Genomic DNA, 21,225 nt, shown 5'->3' with positions numbered 1-21,225 from the left:
GTGGACAGTGTACTAGTACAACACAGTCTATTACTAGACCACAAAATTACAATAATTTCAACATTTGCAATTAAGTTAATCTCAAACTTATACAACCTCTGCAAGGAAATTTTTAATACTGTAGTATAATTAGCAGCATTGTTTGTAATATACTAATGACTTTGCTTTGCTTTTTGTGAAACTTTGATTATACTAGTAATATTTTTAAACAAATAAAACAATACTACACACGTTTTTAATATTTAAATAGGTTTTACTAAAAAACAAACTTAAAACTATATCAAAGTATAAGGCCCTTAATAAAACTATTTAATTCAATAAAATTGCTATAAACTATTTTTAACTTAATAGAAATACTAATAAATTTTTAATATTTAATATAAGTAAAAAAAAGGAGTTTAGAGATTTTTAAACTAAGAAAAAGAAATGTTTTGTCAACCTCAAACATTATTTATAAAATTTTTTGACTCATGATTAGATAAATAGTGTGATAAAACATATGTTTTTATGCTTTGTCTACATGTGAAGATGTGTAGAATACAAACGATATAAACATAATAAACAGAAATCAAAGCTTGCATAAAAATGATTAAATTTTATACAAAAATAACTTTCATAGTACTTTAATACAATACTTTAATCGTTTCTATTCACTAATTATTTTAAAATATCTGGTATACTTTATTTTGAAACTATTGCTTTTTAGAAATGTATATAGCTCAACTACATGATTTTAGTGAAAACAAGTATAGTACTTTTTTATAGGTAAAAACTACAAAAAATTCAAATTTAAGACTTATAAGAATTTTGTTTTTGTACTTCAAAAGTGCTAAATTAAGCACTTTTAATTAATTATTCCATGTACAATAACTTTTGCTATTAATATCTTTTAAATATATTATATTATAAACAAACTGGTTAGGTCACATTTTTTATAAAATTTTATTTTTTGGTTAGTATTAAAATCAATCAAATGACTTATTTATGACCGAAAAGTTGATGTGATATTTTTTTTTTTAGTTTTTAATACTAATACTAAAAACTGTTTATGTGTAACGTTAACCCTTTTGTGTTGAAAAATTAAACAAGTTTTTTCAGTAAGATTTAGAGTATATCATCTGTTTTAAACCATTAAAATTACCATAAAACCTAGTTTCATGACACAGCTCTACCACACTTATGCAAGCGCTCTTTCAAGTTTCAGTGTATTAGCACCACTATACGTTCCCCTGGGACCGACACAAAGCCTGCAACATATTCATAGATGCGTCTCATGGGAGCGGCATTGACTTTGATTATCCTCTGTACAATCAACTCGTGTACTCCTGATTAGGACACAGGCGAATTACATGCTCAATGACGTAATGATAATAATTATCTTTAATCCAGTATATAATGGGAGCTTTTGTTAGTGTTCGTTACAATTTTCGGTAAGAAACGACGCAAGAAAGACTTTCGTCTATTCGAATCGGTAAGTTTATGTGGTTTTATTACTTTAGAAAGAATGGGAAAATATGTTTCTTTAAGTATGTTTTTGCTTTCTTGTGTGCCTTTTTTTATGTGCACACAATAATGTTTTAGAAACATTAACTTTTTATTACTTTCAAAGGTTTTTCTTTTAGTTTTCTTTTTTTTGTGTGCTTTTTTCACACATAACTATACAATTATTTTTTTAACCCTTTTTTTTAGTTAAGTATTTTTGCTTCTGTTTTTTCTTTTTTGCTTTTTTCTATGCAATTGCATATGATTAATAAAAGGACAGCACAGTATTTTTGTTTTTTTATACTATTTTTGTATATAAAACTTTTCAAAACTAAATTACCTTCGAATATTCTCACTAATATTAAAAAAAAAATTTAATTTTAAATTAAAAAAGGTCTTACGATTTTTCAATTTTATATGACTGTTTTACAGCTTTTCAGCAAAAAATTAGAAACACATCAATCTTATGATCAAAATAATTATATAATATGTTTTTGATAGGTTTATGGTATTTTTCAAAAAATAATTTATGTCTGGATTAAAAAGTGAAAGTTGAAAAAAAACATTAAAAACATACAGACAAGAGCAAATTTATGCACTTAAAATTTAACAGATGTTTCTATTAACTTAAGTAAAAGGTTTTAAATGTAAAAACTTTGAGAAAACGTGAAAAAAAAGTTTTACTTACATTAATTAATAAGAAACTGTTTCAAGAAGGAAGTTTAAACTATTTCTGGAGTTCATGTATCCCTACAAAGTTAAAGGTTCTATTTACAGTATTCATGTAAACGTTTTTATGTTTTAATGTTATTTTCATAAAGGAAAAACTCTAAACTAGAATCAGCAATGTTTGATTCTAATTATTTAAGTAGAAGACAAATAAAAGATAAAAAATTATTTATGTTTCTAAAAATCTCGACTAATATTTTCACAAAAAGGTGGTATATAAAGTTAATGTTGTAAACTTTATATTTTGGGAGCATTACTTGATTAAAAAAAAAAACATTGTTAAGAAACAGTCAAGATTTCGATAGAAGTTTGTGATACTACTTTCGAAAGATTTTCTAACACAAATAAAAACACATAATATTAATTTCACAAATGTTGTATAACCAAAACTTCAAAAACGTTAATGTTCGCAAAAAACTTTTAAACTATTATCATTTATTTTGTAGAAATATTATTTTTTTAGGAAGATTACAAAAGAATCGACATTAGTTTAAACAGAGTAAATACTTTATTAAGTTAGAAGGTAAAACACACAAATAGTTTTTTCAAAAAATAATTTTAAAACAATTTCTAAATTTTAGTTATAGAAGGGTAAAAATAAAGAGAAAAATTGCATTTTTTTTATAACATATTACTAGCTTAAATATTTAAATGACGCAAGTACAATTGTTTAGAAAAAAGATAATTACTGTTTTATTTCAAATGGTCTTTTACTTTAAATGTTTTAGGTATTTTTAGCTTTCTCAATACTGTTTCTTGTCTTCAATATTCAAAACATATAACATCTTAGATAATATTTGTGTTAATAAACAATAAAAAATATCTAATTACAAAAAAAAATATTGAAAAGGTATTATATAATAAACGGTAGATTATAAACGGTTAAGTTTTAAAAATATATTTAATTTTTGTTCGTGAGTGGTTTAAAGTCTAGTAAATTAGAAATTTCATGCAGAAAAACTATTTATACTATATAACTGTACATTATTATTATATTACAAATTATTTTGTTAAACATTAACTATTTAAAGCTTTTTTTATTTACATTTTATAAAAAACTTGATCACTATCTCGTATAGTTTTAATAATAAAATATGTTAAACAACTATATTTTATCAGCTACTTAAGCATTATTAAGTTTTTATTTTTCAAGACCTTTAAGTACTTGTTCGTATTTTTGTCTTTTTACATGTTAAAATTTAGTTATTTTACAAAACAATATATACTGAACATTGATGAAACTAACTTTAATTTTGTTAAATTCAAAAGATAATTTAAAATAGTTTGATAACTGAAATAACTTATTAGTTATAATTTTTTAGAAAGTTTTAGTCTTAGACTCTTTTTAAATTTGATGTTTCAGAAATACTTCTTTTCTACGGTAAAAAAGCTACTAAAAATCTTATGGAAAATTTTAAAATTATTTCACTTTTAATGTACAAAAACTTTAAAATTTAAATTTATTTAATGCAACCATTTAAACTAAAAATCGTCGAGGAACTAGTTAAACTCTGCAGAAAATCTAAACATCAAACTCAATATTACATTATTCTTTCTCAGAACTTGCATATCTTTTCTTTATTGACTTTGAACCAGTAGACAATGGCACCACGACCAAGGCCTATTGGAAAGGCATCCGCCAAGGGTTAGCTAAAAATGTCTTTGTTAAAAAAATTTTAAACTTGTGTTAGTAAATATATAACGGTATTGATATACTTTAAAAAAATTGTCTGAAATGGTGTTAACCAATTCATAAAAAATAATTGTTTTCGCCGAACATGATTTTGATTTTGATAATAAATTTTATTAACTGGCGGCCGATAAACTTAATGTTTTCGTCCGAACATTAATTTTAAGTTCTTACACTGTTAATTAAAATAAAATATACGTTTTCATTATTCATTTTCTTTTTAAGTATTACGACAACTTTTTTTTTTATTCTATACTTTTAGCGATAAATTCACCAACACAGATGGCGTGTCAAATTTTAAATAACTACATTAATTTTTCAGTAGTTTAAACAACAATCAAAAACCATATTTTACATTTCCAAACTGTAACATAAGCCTAATAGAATAATTAAGACTTCGGTGAACTGTTGACGTAGAGTATATAGTATGGACATTTCTGTTGATTTTTCAATCTCCACTCCATAGGCGAGTGCAAACCCGGAGAAGACCCGATGCTGTTTTTGGAACCGACAGCTGAGGAGAGGCTCGCTTTCGCCAACCTAAAGTTCGACTCAAAGAAGACCGTATGGGCTCCCGACAAGAAAACCGGAGGCTTCCACAGAGGTCAGATCTCCGGCGAGGTAGACGCGAAAGGAAAGATCACTGTAGACTGCGACAGCGGAGAGGTACAACGTTTTTTTGAAGTTCTTATTTAAAAGTAGGTAATTTACTAGGTTTTTTAATTTATTTGTTGTTTTATTTAGGCAAATAATTATCCTTTTTTAAAACTATGAAGAAAAAAAATAATTTCAAATGCTTGTTAACAATTTAATATTTTTAACTTATTTTGACAGTTTTAAATCGGAATTTAAACCTTTAGAGTAAAAAATTACACTTCATAAACATTCTAATCATACTCAATATCTGAATATTTTTTTAGACAGTAACAGTCAAAAAGGAACTTCTTGAACAAGTTAACCCCCCAAAATTCGAACAAGCATCTGACATGGCCAACATGACCTTCTTGAACGAAGCTAGTGTCATGAACAATCTTGCAACTCGTTATAAGTCTATGCGTATTTATGTTAGTACAATTTTTTTACGTCCAAAAAAGTGCTTAAGGCTTACTTAAAATAAGCGTTTTCGTTTCTTTAGACTTACTCCGGTCTTTTCTGTATTTGTGTCAACCCCTACAAGTGGTTACCTGTTTATGGTTCGATTGTTGTCGATATGTACCGTGGAAAGAAACGTTCTGAAATGCCTCCTCACTTGTTCTCAATTGCTGATAACGCTTACCATGACATGTTGACTGACCGTGAAAACCAGTCTATTTTGATTACGTTAGTTTATTGTCGTTTTTGTATTGAAAAAGACTTAAGGGTTACTTTTTGTTTTAGTTAAGTTAATCACTTATACTTAAGTTATATCTTTAGAAGTGAAAAACTACTCTTTTCAAATAAATTTTGATAATCAAAAATTTTTCAAAGCCTATTTAAAATTTTTCGAAAACAAAGCAATAGTTTTACTTTTTATTTTGAAAACTTATTATTAAGTCTTTTTTTTTTGCTGCAAGTATCAAAATAAAACAAACACTTTAAACAATTAGTTTTATATAGAAAATGTAGTACTTACAAAAAAATCCTTTTAAAAAACTTAAATGCAATAATATTTTCTTTTTCTTAAAACAGTGGAGAATCTGGAGCTGGAAAGACCGAGAACACCAAAAAGGTCATCCAATACTTCGCTAACGTTGCTGCTAACACTGTAGCACGAAGCGATAACCCGAACAAGGCTAATCTTGAAGATCAGATTGTCCAGACTAACCCTGTGCTTGAAGCCTGGGGTAATGCTAAAACCATTCGTAACAACAACTCTTCTCGTTTCGTAAGTTCTTAAACATGTTTTCATTAAGAGTAGAACACTGATTGGATTAGCTTTTATAAAAACAGGGTAAATTTATCCGTATTCACTTCGGCACTAGTGGAAAGCTTTCAGGTGGTGACATTGAAGTTTACTTGCTTGAAAAATCTCGTATTGTATACCAGTTGAAGGCAGAACGTAACTACCATATCTTCTACCAAGTTTGTGCAGCTAATATTAAGACCACTTAAATATAATTCATAATTAACACTACAAAATGTTAAATAGATGATGTGCTCTGAAAGACCAGACATGATCGAAAGTCTCCAGCTCACCACTAACCCCAAGGACTACTTCTGGATCAGCCAGGGTGTGACTAAAGTCGATGGTATGGATGACAAAGAAGAATTTGACTTGACTGACGTTATTCATTTGTTTTGCATTTTTAAGCAATTTTAATCAGTAATTATAAAACGTAGGATTAACACAGTGTTTGAAAAAATTTAGATACTGTTTAAATGATGTAGGTAACTTAAACGTTTGTTTCAATTTACTACTATTTTCTATATAAATGTTTCAGAAATTTTCAGATATTTTTTTAATCTATTACTTTTTGAAGCAAAAAGATGTTTTACGTTTTCAACTTCAAACTAGTGTAAAAAATGCAAGTATTTTTTAAAGCTCTATTTTAACATCATTACGCAATTATGAACTTCGTAATTTTTAAACCTAACTATGAAATTGCATTACGAAAATTTCTATGAGTTGTGTCAACAAAAACAAAACAAAACAGGAAGCTTTCCATGTCCTCGGATTCGACCCAGAAGACGAAATGGGTGCCTTCCGCATCACTGCTGGTGTCTGTAACTTCGGTTCAATGACCTACAAGCAAAAACCTCGTGACGAGCAAGCCGATGTGGACTCTGTTGATGGTTAGCTTTTGTATTACATTGAATTTTTCAAGATATTTCTTTATTAGAAAAAGCATCTAGTAATTTTAATAATGTTCGAGTTCAAAGTATCTTCATAAAAATTCAAAGGAAAAAAGAAAACAACTAAACTTATAGCGCTTGCTTTTAATCAAAGTTTGATTTTATTTTACTTGAAAAAAGATTAAATGAGTAATCAAAAACTAAGTTTTACAAAAAATAATGAATCACTATAAATTTTGAGTTCTACTACATAGCTTAATTGAACTGCAAAACGCCGTAACGCTTACAAAATCCTAAATACAGTTGCTGACAAAGTCGCCTACTTGTTTGGTGTCAGCTCACCCGAGCTTTGCAAGTCCATCACTCGTCCACGTGTGAAGGTCGGAAACGAATTCGTCAACAAGGGTCAGAACATGGAGCAGTGTTACAACGCAACCGGTGCTTTGGCAAAGGCAACCTACAAGAATTTGTTCAACTGGATCGTCGTGCGCTTGAACGTCACTTTGGAAACCAACTTGCCAAGAAACTACTTCGTCGGTGTACTTGACATCGCTGGTTTCGAGATTTTCGAGGTTATTTTTAAGTTTAAAACACAAGCTTAGTAGAAAGTAAAGTTTTCATTTGCTTAAGAATAACTTTAAACTTACTTTCACAGTTCAACACTTTCGAGCAACTTTGTATTAACTTCACCAACGAAAAACTTCAACAATTCTTCAACCACCACATGTTCGTTCTTGAGCAAGAAGAATACAAACGTGAAGGTATTCAATGGACTTTCATTGATTTCGGTATGGATTTGGCTGCGTGTATCGAACTTCTTGAGAAGGTAAGTATTGTGCTCGAACGTAATTAGATAGAACCTACTTATGTACACTTGTTTTTTTTAACCAGCCTATGGGAGTTTTCTCCATTCTCGAGGAAGAATCAATTGTCCCAAAAGCCACTGATGACACTTTCAGAGACAAACTTTACGGAACACACGAAAAGAAATCTCCAGCATTCACCAAGCCAAAGGTCATCAAGAAGGGAGGTGCTGACTTTATTGTCTCTCACTACGCCGGTGATGTAAGTTTGTTGATGAGAATATCAATAAATTTGTTTTAATTCTTGTTACAAAATTTACTGCACTTAGGTCGGTTACAACGTTGACGGATGGCTATTTAAAAACAAAGATCCTTTGAACCAGTCTGTCATCCAGCTTTTCCGCAAATCAAGCAACCCCGTCATGTCTCTGCTGTTCCCCGAACCCAAAGAAGAACTCTCAAAGGGAGGAAAGAAGAAGAAGTCGAAGGGAGGTGGATTCCAAACTGTCTCAGCTCTTTACAGAGTAAGTGAAACTCCTTGAAAGCAAGAACTTAAAACTAAATTATAAGCTAAACCTTACAATGTTAGGAACAACTGAACAAACTTATGACCAACTTGAGGAACACCAAGCCTCATTTCGTCCGTTGCATTATTCCCAACGAGAGGAAGAAGTGTGGTGAAGTCGATCCAGGTCTGGTCATCGCTCAGCTCAGGTGTAACGGTGTGCTCGAAGGTATCCGTATCTGCCGTAAGGGTTTCCCCAACAGGCTGCAATACCCTGAGTTCAAACAGCGTTACAAGATTCTTGCCGCCAAGAAAGTAGCAAAGATTGTTGACAGCAAAAAGGCCACAGAGACCATCGTCACAACTATTGAATTAGATTTGGCATTGTACAAGATTGGTCATACGAAGGTAAATAAAGCTTTTAAACTTGAAAATACATTGACAAATAAGCAAAAATTGTTGCTTAGACTCTCTTAAAAATATTTAATTAAAATTATCTATTACCAATACAGATCTTCTTTAAAGCTGGTGTTTTGGCCGATCTTGAGGACAAGCGTGACGAATTGTTGGCTATCATCATGACCAAACTTCAATCTCGTTGCCGTGGTAAACTCATGAGGATTGAGTTCAAAAAGATGGTTGACAGATTGTAAGTTAGACAAAAAATATGTATATGTTTTCTAAACATTGTAACTTAATCTTTAATTTTTCAGCCGTGCTGCCAAGTGTATCCAGCGTAACATCAGGAAGTTCGTCCAGTTCCGCGATTGGCACTGGTGGAAGCTTTACACCAGAGTCAAGCCTCTTCTCAACACCGTCAAAGCTGAGGATGAGCTCAAAGCTAAAGACGCTCAGATTAAAGATGTTGCTGAGAAATTCGAAAAAGAAACTCAGTTGCGCAAAGACTACGAAACCAAATGTGTCAGCTTGCTTTCAGAAAAGAACAACTTGACTCTGCAACTGCAAGCTGTGAGCATTTAAAACTTTTAGAACTTATTTGAATATAATACAACAATACATTGAAACGCTAAAGTAGATCAATACAAGTATTTCATTAAATATCACCTTTTACTTTGCTTGAAACATTATGTAGGAGTTTTTACTTGATAATTTACATAAATATTATGTAAGTAAATGGAACTAGTTATACCTGTTTTAAAATAATGAAAATAACAAACTATAAAAAGAAAGTCTCTGATTTTGGTTGAATTAAACTTTTTGATAATTCGGAAGAAAACTCAGAACTTGTTTTTTTAAGCTTTTTAGTATTATAATGATTGATCTAAATGCTTCATTCAAAACTTTCTTTGAAATATTTTTGTATTTATACAATAAGGCTTAAAAACTATGCAAACAAATTTTCCTTGTTATTTAATAATTACTGTTGAAGCAAGTTGTAAAAACTAACAAATATAAATATGTATTAATCTTAATAATTCGAACCTACTGACAAAGACCAAGATACCTAATGAACAAATGCAGATTAAAATATTTAGAAATGTTTAAAACAAGTTAAAAATATACGTAATTACACCAAAAAATTTAAAGATCTTTTGTTATCAGTTTATTTAACCTAACATCATTTAGGAACAAGAAAACTTGGCTGACTCTGAAGAGAGGAACGAGCAGCTTGTAAAAGTCAAGCAGTCGTTGGAAACTGAAGTTTCTGAGATGACAGAGCGTCTCGATGAAGAGAGCACAATGAACGAAAAGCTCACGGCCAACAAGAAGAAGCTCGAGAAGCAGAACGAGGAATTGTCGCAGGATCTCGAGAGCGCTGAAGGAAACATCAAGCGTTTGGAGAAGGAAAAGGGCGTAAGTTTGAGTTTACCACTGGTTTATCTTTACTAGATTGAAACTTAAATGCTAAATGTTCAACTTTCTACAGGATCTTGAGTCAAAGGTGCGCGGTCTTTCTTCTGATTTGGACTCTCGCGATGGCAGCATTGCAACTTTGCAAAAAGAAAAGAAACACATTGAGCAAGTCCAACAGCAGACTCTTGAAGACTTGCAGGCCATGGAAGACAAGTCAAACCATCTTGGTAAACTTAAGATCAAACTTGAATCTCAAATCGAGGATGTAAGCAAATTACAATATTGTTTTTATAATTTAGTAAATACTTACTAAAAGTAGCACTAATAAATATAGACTGAGGATGCACTTGAGCAAGAACGTAAAGTTCGCAGTGAGTTGGAAAAGGCAAAGAGAAAGCTTGAAGCGGACATGAGAGCAGCGACTGACAACATTGCTGATCTTCAAAGAGACAAGACTCAACTTGAAGAAAGCATTAGAAAGTAAATCTATTTTATATTAACAAACGTTTTGAAACATTTCCAAAAACTCAAACAACGTGTTCGTTTTACAGGAAGGACTTTGAGATCAACTCTCTCAACGGCAAACTCGAAGACGAACAGAACCAAGTGTACCAGCTTTCAAGAAAAGTCAAGGAACTTCAGGCACGCGTTGAAGATTTGGAGAGCGAGCTTGAAAACGAACGCAACGCCCGCGCCAAGGCCGAACGCGCTCGCAGCGACCTCACCCGCGAATTGGATCAGCTCACCGAGCAACTGGAAGAGGCCGGCGGAGCCACTGCTGCTCAGGGAGAACTCATCAAGAGGCGTGAAGCTGACTTGGCCAAGGTCAGACGCGACTATGAGGAGTCGATCATCCAGCACGAGGCCGACGTCACCTCGCTGAAGAAGCGCCAGCAGGACGCCGTGACCGAGCTGGTGGAGCAGGTCGAGAACCTCAGTCGCGTCAAGACCAAGGTCGAGAAGGAAAGGTCCCAGCTTCAGATGGAGCTCTTGGATGTGAGCTCTCAGCTCGAAGAAATTTCGAAAGTTAAGATCAGGGCCGAAGCCAACGTAAGAGTCTTGGAAGAACAAGTTTCAGATTCTCGCGTAAAAATCGAAGAAAACTCGCGCCTCATCAACGAGCTTACAATTTCCAAGAACAAACTGCAAAGCGAAAACGCTGAGAACATGCAGATGCTCGAAGAAGCTGAGAACAAGGTAAATTTAAAGTTTTATAACATACATATTGATGAATTGAGCTAAACACTGTTAATAACAAGATGTATGTAAATTAAAATTAGAGCGATGCTTATTAAAAACATGGTTTAAAACTTCACAAAATATTTTATAGGTCAGTGCTCTAACTCGCGCCAAGTCTAACATGACTTCGCTGATCGAGGATCTTAAACGTCAACTCGAGGAAGAAACGAAGAACAAGCAGTCTTTGACTCACGCTCTCCAAGCTGCACGTCACGATCTTGACTTGCTTCGCGAACAAGTCGAAGAAGAGCAAGAAGGAAAAGCCGAGTTCCAAAGAGCACTTTCAAAGGCCAACGCAGAAATTACTTCATGGAGAACAAAGTACGAGTCTGACGCCATCCAACGTATGGAAGAACTCGAAGAAGCAAAGTAATTGATTGCATAAACTCTATTAAAATTTATACTTAATCTTGTATGTGAAAAGTTCATGGGAATATGTTTGACGATTCTTATTATAATAAAATTATTGTTATTCTATTATAGGAAAAAGCTCGCTATTCGTCTTCAAGAAGCAGAAGAGCAGACTGAAAACGCTTTGGCTAAATGCGCCAGCCTTGAAAAGACTAAAGTTAGATTGACCAACGAACTTGAAGATCTTAACGTCGATCTTGAAAGGGTGAGTTTGTGTTACTAAGTCATACTTTTGTATAGACTTCAAACATATTCGTTAAACCATTTAAATTTTGACAAAAAAAAAGTTATTTTTTTAATTACCAGAAAAACTGACATGTTATTATATAACCAAATAAAGAGTTTTTGTTTTTTATATTTTCAGAATTAGTGATAAACAAAAATACTTTAAACAGTCTAACGCAACAATCAATGCCCTTGACAAAAAGCAACGCAACTTCGACAAGGAACTTGCCACCTGGAAGCAACGTGTTGAGGAAATGCAATCTGAATTGGACGCCTCACAACGCGAATCTCGCAACTACCAGACCGAAGTCTACAAGTTGCGAACTTCATACGAAGAGAGCATTGAGCAACTTGAAATTGTCAAACGCGAAAACAAGAACTTGTCTGGTGAGTTAAAACTTGTTAAAACTATAACATATTTTGAAAACTGTTGCATTTAAATATTTGCTTAATAAATTTCAGATGAAATCAACGATCTTACTGATCAATTGACCACCGGAGGCAAATCTCTTCACGAAATGAGCAAAGCCAAGAAGAAGGCAGAGCTTGAGACCGAAGAGTTGAGAGCTGCTCTTGAAGAAGCCGAGGGTGCACTTGAGCTTGAAGAAGTACGTTTGTTTTCGACACAAATGCAAATAAAATTGCCAGCTTTTAAATGATTATTTAATTTTAGAGCCGAGTTCTTCGCCTGCAACTCGAGTTGACTCAAGTCAAGGCTGACATCGACCGCAAGATCCAAGAGAAAGACGAAGAGTTTGACAGCACCAGAAAGAACTACGCTCGCTCCCTCGAATCGATGCAGGCTAGCCTCGACATCGAGCTCAAAGCACGCTCCGACGCAGTCAGAGCCAAGAAGAAGTTCGAGTCTCAGCTCAACGATGTCGAAATGCAGCTCGAGCACGCCAACAAGAACCTCAGCGAACAGACCAAAACGCTCAAGAAGTACCAGGTCACCATCAAGGACATGCAGGACCAAATGGACGAGGACCAACGCAACTACGACGAGATGCGCGAGCAGTACGGCATTCAGGAGAGGAAGCTGACCATCGTCATGACCGAGCTGGACGAGACCAGGAGCGCTCTCGAGTCCAACGAGAGATCTCGCAAGCAGGCAGAGGTCGAACTCTTGGAGCTCACCGACCGCGTCAACAACCTGTCCGCTCAGAACTCCGCACTTTCCAGTGCACGCAGGAAGCTCGAAACCGAGAACGAGCAGATGAGAGCCGAGCTCGACGAAGCTCTCTCTGAAGTCAAGGGAGCCGACGAACGCGCCAAGAAGGCAGTCTCAGACGTAAGTAAAGAAAAATAACTATTTTTTTTGTTTCTAGAACTTTTTTTCAACCAAAAAGTAATTACATAGGCTGGACGCATGGCCGAAGAGCTTCGCCAAGAACAGCAACATCTCATCTCAGTTGAGCGCGTCAAGAAGACATTGGAAGCGCAAATTCACGAGCTCACCATCAAGCTTGAGGAGGCCGAAGCTTACGCGCTCAAGGGAGGCAGAAAGGCACTTGCAGCAGTGCAGTCTCGCATGAAGGACATTGAAGGTGAGTTGGATGGTGAACAGCGTCGCCACGCCGAAACCCTCAAGAACTACAGAAAGATGGACCGTCGCTTGAAGGAACTTACCTTCCAGGTTTGCAGTTTTAGCTATTGTAATCTACCACTTATTAATCTTCAACATAAAAACTCTTTTTGAGTTCTTATTTCAATTATATTTAGTTGTGCTATTTTCTATTAAATTAAATTATAGCAATTTTATAACAACAAATAATTACTTTAAAGGCTGACGAGGACCGTAAGAACCAGAGCAGAATGCAAGAGCTCGTTGAAAAACTTCAATTGAAACTCAAGCAGTACAAAAAGATGGCTGAGGATGCTGTAAGTTAAATTTAATTGAAAAGTCTGATACCTAATACTTTACTTACACTTTTTAAAAATATTAGGAAGAACAAGCCAACCAGAACTTGGCTAAGTTCAGGAAAGTGACTCACGATCTTGAAGAGGCGGAAGAAAGAGCCGACATGAGCGAATCAGCACTCAACAAAGTTCGATCCAAGTCTCGCTACACTGTAAGTTTTTTAATAAATTGCTCTAGTTTGTATAGCGGTAAAGTTAAATCATTTTGATAATAAAAATAAGCTTTGTAATTTTTTAAATGCCGTTTTAAACATATATAAACCAAATTTTGATTATTTTGTTTTTTTTGACCGTGGTTTCGATATTTCACATCTGTCGTTATCACATTGAAACCCTTTAACAAAAGAGCTTTGCGTTTTCCAACCCCTTTTTCATTTGCAGGCCGGTGAAGCAGGCGCGAGCGCTTCGAGCTCCGGATTCTCCATGTCGATTTCGAGGAAGGTGGTGCAGAGCTCCTCATCAACCAGCAAGTCCTCTTAAGCGCTCACGGCCGCAAGTGCCTTTCACCTCAGTGGGTTTTTGTGATATTTTGCCGTTTGATTTTAAACGTGTTACGTATACTTTTGGCTTTGTAAACCTTGAACTTCTAAGTGAATACGAACTTTGCTGTATATTCACTATATAAAAACATATTGGATTTAAAAAATTATGTGTTTTTATCCGTTAAAAGTTTCACGAACCCGACTATATACGTTTTAAAATGCTTAAAATTAATGAATGTTTTATGCTCATTTTCATTTGATAAAAGAGGCTATTAGAAAAATAAATTTAAACAGTTTTGTTTTGCAGGACTCTTCGGTTCGTTTGACTACATCTGTTTTGGCAAGATTTAAACCATCAAAATGTTCTTTTTGTACCGAATTTGCATTCGTGTCTCACTAATGCATTCTAAATGTTTATTGTATGTGTATATGAAACTACTTTGGTTACGAGAACAACAATTCCATCTTTGTTGTTGAAACATTTAAATTTTGTTTATTTTAAATGAGCGTTTTAGAAAGGTTTTACAATAATAAAAAGATATTAGCCCTTAAAACTTGCCATTACCCAGAAACTACCGACTTGACTTTGGTGAAGCACTTAAATTTGATTACTGATTTTATGAACTTTGATCTTTTTTATTTATTGTTCTTTACCTCAATTATACGTTTTTTAGCGTGAAATCCAGAAATAAACCCTTGCATCAAAAATGCTGTTGTCTTTATTTAGTTTTGATATTGTAATTTTTTTTTTAATTGAACTATAAAAAGTTCTTTACTTATGCACATATTAGGAGACGAATAAGATTCAATTAGGTTTTTTTATTTGAATAAGATTTAGATAACAACTGAAAATCTCAAAAATCTGTATATAGCAGTGAAACATTGTATTAATTCTAATGATCTGTTTGTTTACTTGTACTATGTACTTATAAGTACATTCGCACACTTACGCAATTATACAATGTCGAGAGGAAACTTGTGGCAGCTGCAAAATTTTTGCAGACTTCAAGGTCAAATCAATCGCACTTAACAGCGGATTTGACCTTTCAAGTGACGCTATATAGCGCAAGTGGCAGGCGCAAGTTAATTCAATGAGTTCAAATGCCAGTCTTGTATAAGTTAATTTAATAAAGTGCGTAAATCATATGGTACTGTTGAAAACTGACAGCTTAATGTTTGATAAAGTAAAAAAAAAGTTTGAATTTGAAAATGACTTTAAATTTTTTTAACATAGAAAATAAAAACGTTTTTACGTTATATAAAAAAAAATTTAACTTTACCGTTTTTATTTAATAAATCTAAACTGCTTTCTGCTTTAAAATATTAACAAAAAAAATTACCTAAATATTTAAAAACTACTTTAAATATAAGTTAGATCTTAAAATTTTAAGAGGTAAAACGAAGATTTAAAACTTTAAAAACAAATTAAACAATAAAATTTCTTGTAAAAAAAGTAGTCAAACTAACAATCAAAAACTTCATTATACGTTGTCAGTCGTAGTCTATTTTTAAAAGTCTTAATGTTTTAAATAAAGTTTTATTATTAAAAATACCAACAAGCAACATGAGAAACTTCTTAAACTTACTTTTGAGATTCTCTGGCTGAACTTAGTTTTTCGCTAGAGCTTAGTTTATATAATTTTGTAAGAAAACAACTGTTTTTTTACGCAATTACTGTATTGACTTACGGCGTTACGTTGCTCATAAACTATAAACAGCTCTACGGGGTCTGTAAATTTTACTGCTTGAGTCCTTAGTTAGAGATATATGTTTATTGTGAATAAAACATAAGTCAAACTTATGTCACATAAGTATATAGTTTTGCATGCTTTTCAACGCAAATTGATATTTCATAGACTTCATTGACCTGTTCATATTTTATGTGCAGTGAAACGCCGTGAGTCAATACGTAATTGCGTAAGTAATTGTATTAAAAAAATATTACAAAGTAAATAAAGTATGTGTAAAAACAGTTGTTTTGGTTTTTCAATCAGTTCTGCCTGTTTAGAACTCTAAGATTTAACGCTTTATTACATAATATTTTATATTTTCAAAATAATAAACTATTTATCAATTGTAATGTGGTGTACGACTCGTTAACCGAAAAGTTTTTTCGTACACCAAGTCTTTAGACTAAGCTTTTTGAACGCTTTTTTTATCTTCCAATGCACAATATATATGAAACAAACTCTAAAGGTTAAAATTTTACTGGTTTCGTTAAAATTTTCAGACTTAACCTGTTTGTTTAAAATCATAGTTAATTATTTTATATTTTACTAAAAAAATTTTACTTGTATTTTATTTATTATTTAGTAAATGTATGTTTTAACTGAAAAGACTTCTTATCTACTGTTAAATTGAAATGTTGACAAAAGTTTAAACTTTCATACTGATGATTTGTTTATAACTTAAAAAATAACCTTTTTATGGCAGCTCAGACTGACTTTTTGATGAAGCAAACTTTAGATCTTTTTGATTCTGAGACTAAATGGTCTATTTGTAAATCTGTAGTTTAAGGAAGGATCGTTAAACTAAAACTTAAAAAGTGTTATTGTTTTATCGTCAATTTAAAACGAATTAATAACCAAATACTTTATATTTTCAAAAAGTATAGTTTTAGAAAAAATACATTTATTATATAAACAGGAGTTTTTCTTAGAATATATGTTCTTCATAGGACTTAGATATTAGATTTTAGAATAATTACTATTAAAAAAATATATATACAGTAAAAGCTGTAATATATGCTTAGTATAGAAAGAAACCAAGTGTAAAACTTATGAACTAATTAACTGGTTACATAATAAGCTTCAAATTTCATGTATAATGTTAAGTTTTAAAACTTATTTTCAACTATTATAATTTGTGTTATAATATTCCAATAGTCAAGAAAAATAGCAATAGTTAAAAAGTATCAGATGTAAAATTATGATCACTTAAAGGATTAAATTACCCTTTACACTAAAACTATAAATAACAATTGTTGATTTTATTACAAAGAAAAACAATTAAGTCCTAAATATGTGCACATTTTTAATATTTCAGTTTTTTTCTTAAATCAACTGTAAATTAAGACTAAGCATTTTATACATTGGCGATAAACTCTTGATACTAATGGTACACAGTTTTTTTTAATAATAGCTTACTTTTTTCCAAAAATGTACAGTTTTAAAGTACTTTACTTATTAAAAAACTCACAAAAGTATTCATACAATACTTTTGATATGTTAGTATGAACTCTTTAAATGTTAGACAGAATTTGTTATTTTTTAATATAATTTAACCTTGAAATAAACCATCGATTTTTTTAAGTACTAAATTTAATGTTTCAGTAAGTAACGGAAACAGTTCATCTTACAATTATTCTTGTAGTTACAACAAGCTTTAGTATCAACTTAAAAATAATTTCTTACTAATTTTAGGTTAAGAATACGCAGATTTTTTAACAGTCAACTTAGATGCGACCTTAAAAAACACCTGTACTTTAGAAAGTCAAATTTATAGACTGTTTTATGAACAGTATTTGTAAAAGAGATTTCTAAAGTGCATTTTAATTGAATTGTATTTACATAAATTGAAAGAAATCAATAAAAACATGAAGTCAACTTTAAAATATTTTAATCAATGAAACTGACTAAAAAACCAAAATTTTTGTACTAAAATTTCGTTTCTAGAACTAATTTGAGTTTTAGTTAAAAATTATTTGTTTATAACATAGTATAAATATATTTTTTCGGCTGTAATATAACTTTGTTTTTGCTTTTTATTTTGATAAACTATTTTAGTCCTTAACTAGCAAGGCGGCAGAAAAGTAAATGGGTAAAAAACTAACTTATAATAGACATTTTGAGGTTTGTAATTAAGAGTATGAAAAGGTCTATAACCCTGGCCTGTATGAAGAGGCTACTTCACTAGACTTTTTATTTTTATTTTTATTTTTTTACAGCCAAACGCTTAGAGCGTTTGGTGCTGGGAGCCTGACCAACATTTCCCTGATCCATCTTTAATAATTTGAATATTAAATACCAGGAAATATAATATAGATAAGTAGTCTTCAAAACTTTATTTTAAAATTTTAAATTAAGTGTAAAACTTTATAAATTCAAAACAACTAGTTTTAAATTTTTAATGTTTAATACTTTTGAAATACAACACCAAAAAGAATAACTTCTCAAAATGCAAATTTTAAATTCAAATTCTCAAATTAAAATACATTATGTCCTGGACATGGCTTTAAACTGTATCCTGGTGTATGACTCGATAACCGAAAGGTTTTTTCGTACACCAGGTCCTTTGACAAACATTTGAGCACTTTTTTTTCGTTCAATAAACATTAACAACAACTCTAAAACAATGAAAACATTAACCGCCAAATGACGAAAATGGCTAAAACTTAAATTTAATTTAATAACAGGGTAAATTTGTTACAGATCAACTTGTGACGAAAACTACAATCGCGGCCCTCGAGGATATTTGTATTCGATTTTTTTCCTAGACCACTAAATGCCAGCCGATCCCTAAACGAAGGATGGCAATTACTTTTTAATTTTCTGCAAGGGGTAATAATAAAAACTTTTTGGGACACCCTGGTATACAATTTTTTTAAACTTTAACAAAACCGTTTAAACAAATAAGTAAAAGATTTATAAAAAATAAAATATTTAAAAATATTTTTAATTTTTTAAGCAACAAAACACTATTTTTAAAACCTACTAAAAAACTTTAGTTAAAGTTTACTACCTTTTTATTACTTAAAACTGTATTATAGATTTAAAAATAAAGTAAGTATACTACACTTCATAACAAGAATTGAAAAAGGTAATTTTTTAAATTTCTTAGTTCAATTTGTTGTTTTAAAAGCATTTACAACAATTTTAAGAATTATTAATTTGTTGTATTAAATAATAATAACAAATTTAAACAGTACCCTTTGTTTATTAAACTAACACATGATTATGTGTGTTTAGGAGTTCTATAGGATCTTTATTAGCAAACAATTAACTATAAATTGTCAATAGTTATATTATTTATTAGTTTGTGTCGTTAATGTATAAATTTTTGTAAAATATGAGTAGTTTTGTATAATAGATAGTTGTTAATAAATAAAAATACTTCAATATTTATTAAAGACTGTTTATTGTTTAATTGGAAAAGAGAATACTTTTCTCAATTATAGAATAGCAGGTCACATAGGTTTTCTAGTTAAATTATAAAAGGTCTTTGCCAAACCCTTTGACTATGATAAAAGGTTGTTGACAATTAATGATTAGCATATTAACATAATGATTAAAACTAATTGAAAACCTCGTGTTGAAATATATCTTTCATTAACGTTTTCAAAACACTGCCAGATTTCTTTTTTATTGCTAGTAATTTGTGACTTAAAAAAAAGTATAACTTTGTATACTTAACTACACAGACCAATATTCTTTAAAAATTTCACTCTTAATTTACGTACACTAGATGAATATTATGACCATTTTGATGAAAAAAAGTTTTAGTAAAAATAAGTATTTGTGTTTTAACTACTTTAAGGTAAAAGAAGGTCATAGTTAGTTATTAAATATCCTTTTAGTTGCATAACTTATTAGATTAAAGTTTGTTGAAATTATGTTTTTGTTAAACTTTTACGGTATAAAAATCATAGTAATAAAAAAGATGATAACTCTTTAAATTATTCTATAGTGACTTATAAACAGAATTTTAAAAAAAGGGGGTTTTAAAAATGTTCAAAATAGTATTTTTGACTGCTTAACAATAGTTTTAGAACTTAAAAAATTAAAATGCACCTACTTCTACTTCTAGTGTAAAATATCTAAACACTTTAACTTGTAGTAGTTCTTTTTAGGGTTTACTGTCATGCAAAATAAAATATTAGGATTGTACTCAAAAACTGTAATTAATAGTTATTTTTAATGCTTATATTGAAATACGTAGAATTTCTTGAACTTAATTTAACGACCAATAACAAATCGAGTTTGTTATTAAACAACATTCCACATTTGCATTTTTATTTTACAATAAAATATACAACAAATGTAGGTGAATATCTTTACGCTAAAATAACTAGATCTTAAATAAAAGCTTATAGTTTATTGAACGACAAAAAGATGCTCAAAATATTTGGTCCTAACACCTGGTGCACAAAAAACCCTTTCGGTTATTAAATAAAAGTTTATAAAAAACTCTTTCTTCAAAATTAAAACACTAGGATATAACTTTTAAAATTTTTATTTTTCACAACGATACAAAGGAATACTTAAGTATAAATAAGTTTAATAGAAAAGTTGTTGGTAGGTATCAAAAGTGTACGAGGTTCACTTTTGCATACGTCACTTCTACTGTAATTCTATTTAGAATTATTGTGTTCTATGCTGTACACGGCGTATAACTGTATCCAAGTGGTTTACGGCAACCGAAAGGCTTTTTGTACACCCAGGTTCTTGGACCAGTTGTTATAAGCACTTTTTTTTCGTTTGATAAACATTACTTTTATTAATATTTTGAATATAATTTATTTTTAATTAAACACTAGAAAGTTTTCAAGTAATGTACACTATTATTGAGATTTTTTTTTCAAATTAAGTTAAATTTTTTAGTAAGATTAGTTTTTCATTATTATTTTTTAATTTGGTTTATTTAAATTAAACTATAACTTTAGTCTAATGAAAAAAAGATTAAACTATAAAATGAAATACGTGCAAAAAAAAAACTAAAAGTCACTAAAGCTTATACATGTACATTATATTTCAATTTCAAGTAAATCAATTTGTAAATTGAACTTGACAGTTTCACTATAAAACCCTGCCAGTTTACATCATCCATTTTTTTAATTGCATGTATGCTAATAATTACCATGAAATGTTTAAGGTTTGATCTTTTAACCACCTACGTACGTTTTAACTACGTAGTAACACCTACGTAATGCTGCGCTCTTAAAAACTCAAATTAATTCACAAAGCTATATGAATCAATAACAAGAAAAAAAAAAGTTATTTTAAATGATATTTTTATTACGATGAGTTTTATCTACCTTAGTATATACAATTACTATAACTACTTTAGAGTAAGTTATTTCGAAAACAATTTTTTTGTTTATAGCAATTAGATGTTTTAAAAAAAAAATTACAACAACTAAACCAATTTGGACCT

General features: G+C 30.8%; 1 protein-coding gene across 1 annotated transcript; it reads left to right on the top strand.

Moving 5' to 3' along the window:
• The first annotated feature begins 1,400 nt into the window (after positions 1 to 1,400).
• Positions 1,401 to 14,781, top strand: LOC145849884 (uncharacterized). The gene is made up of 30 exons (XM_082954980.1): positions 1,401 to 1,471; positions 3,772 to 3,856; positions 4,368 to 4,567; positions 4,822 to 4,965; positions 5,037 to 5,221; positions 5,570 to 5,765; positions 5,831 to 5,962; positions 6,030 to 6,164; positions 6,535 to 6,673; positions 6,977 to 7,245; positions 7,329 to 7,499; positions 7,565 to 7,738; positions 7,806 to 8,000; positions 8,066 to 8,389; positions 8,494 to 8,630; positions 8,695 to 8,950; positions 9,569 to 9,796; positions 9,870 to 10,061; positions 10,131 to 10,276; positions 10,348 to 10,993; positions 11,127 to 11,404; positions 11,519 to 11,651; positions 11,842 to 12,058; positions 12,134 to 12,279; positions 12,345 to 12,962; positions 13,032 to 13,307; positions 13,457 to 13,552; positions 13,618 to 13,743; positions 13,973 to 14,102; positions 14,381 to 14,781. The coding sequence occupies exons 2-29, from the start codon at positions 3,814 to 3,816 to the stop codon at positions 14,069 to 14,071; spliced, it is 5,901 nt and encodes a 1,966-aa protein (XP_082811106.1). The 5' UTR covers positions 1,401 to 1,471; positions 3,772 to 3,813; the 3' UTR covers positions 14,072 to 14,102; positions 14,381 to 14,781.
• The last annotated feature ends 6,444 nt before the right edge of the window (positions 14,782 to 21,225 follow it).

Source organism: Thalia democratica, chromosome 2, assembly GCF_965202585.1.
Source record: "Thalia democratica chromosome 2, ktThaDemo2.hap1.1, whole genome shotgun sequence".
Taxonomy (NCBI): Eukaryota; Metazoa; Chordata; class Thaliacea; order Salpida; family Salpidae; genus Thalia; species Thalia democratica.
Note: the sequence above shows the minus strand (reverse complement) of the source record. Positions and strands in the feature narration are given on the sequence as shown.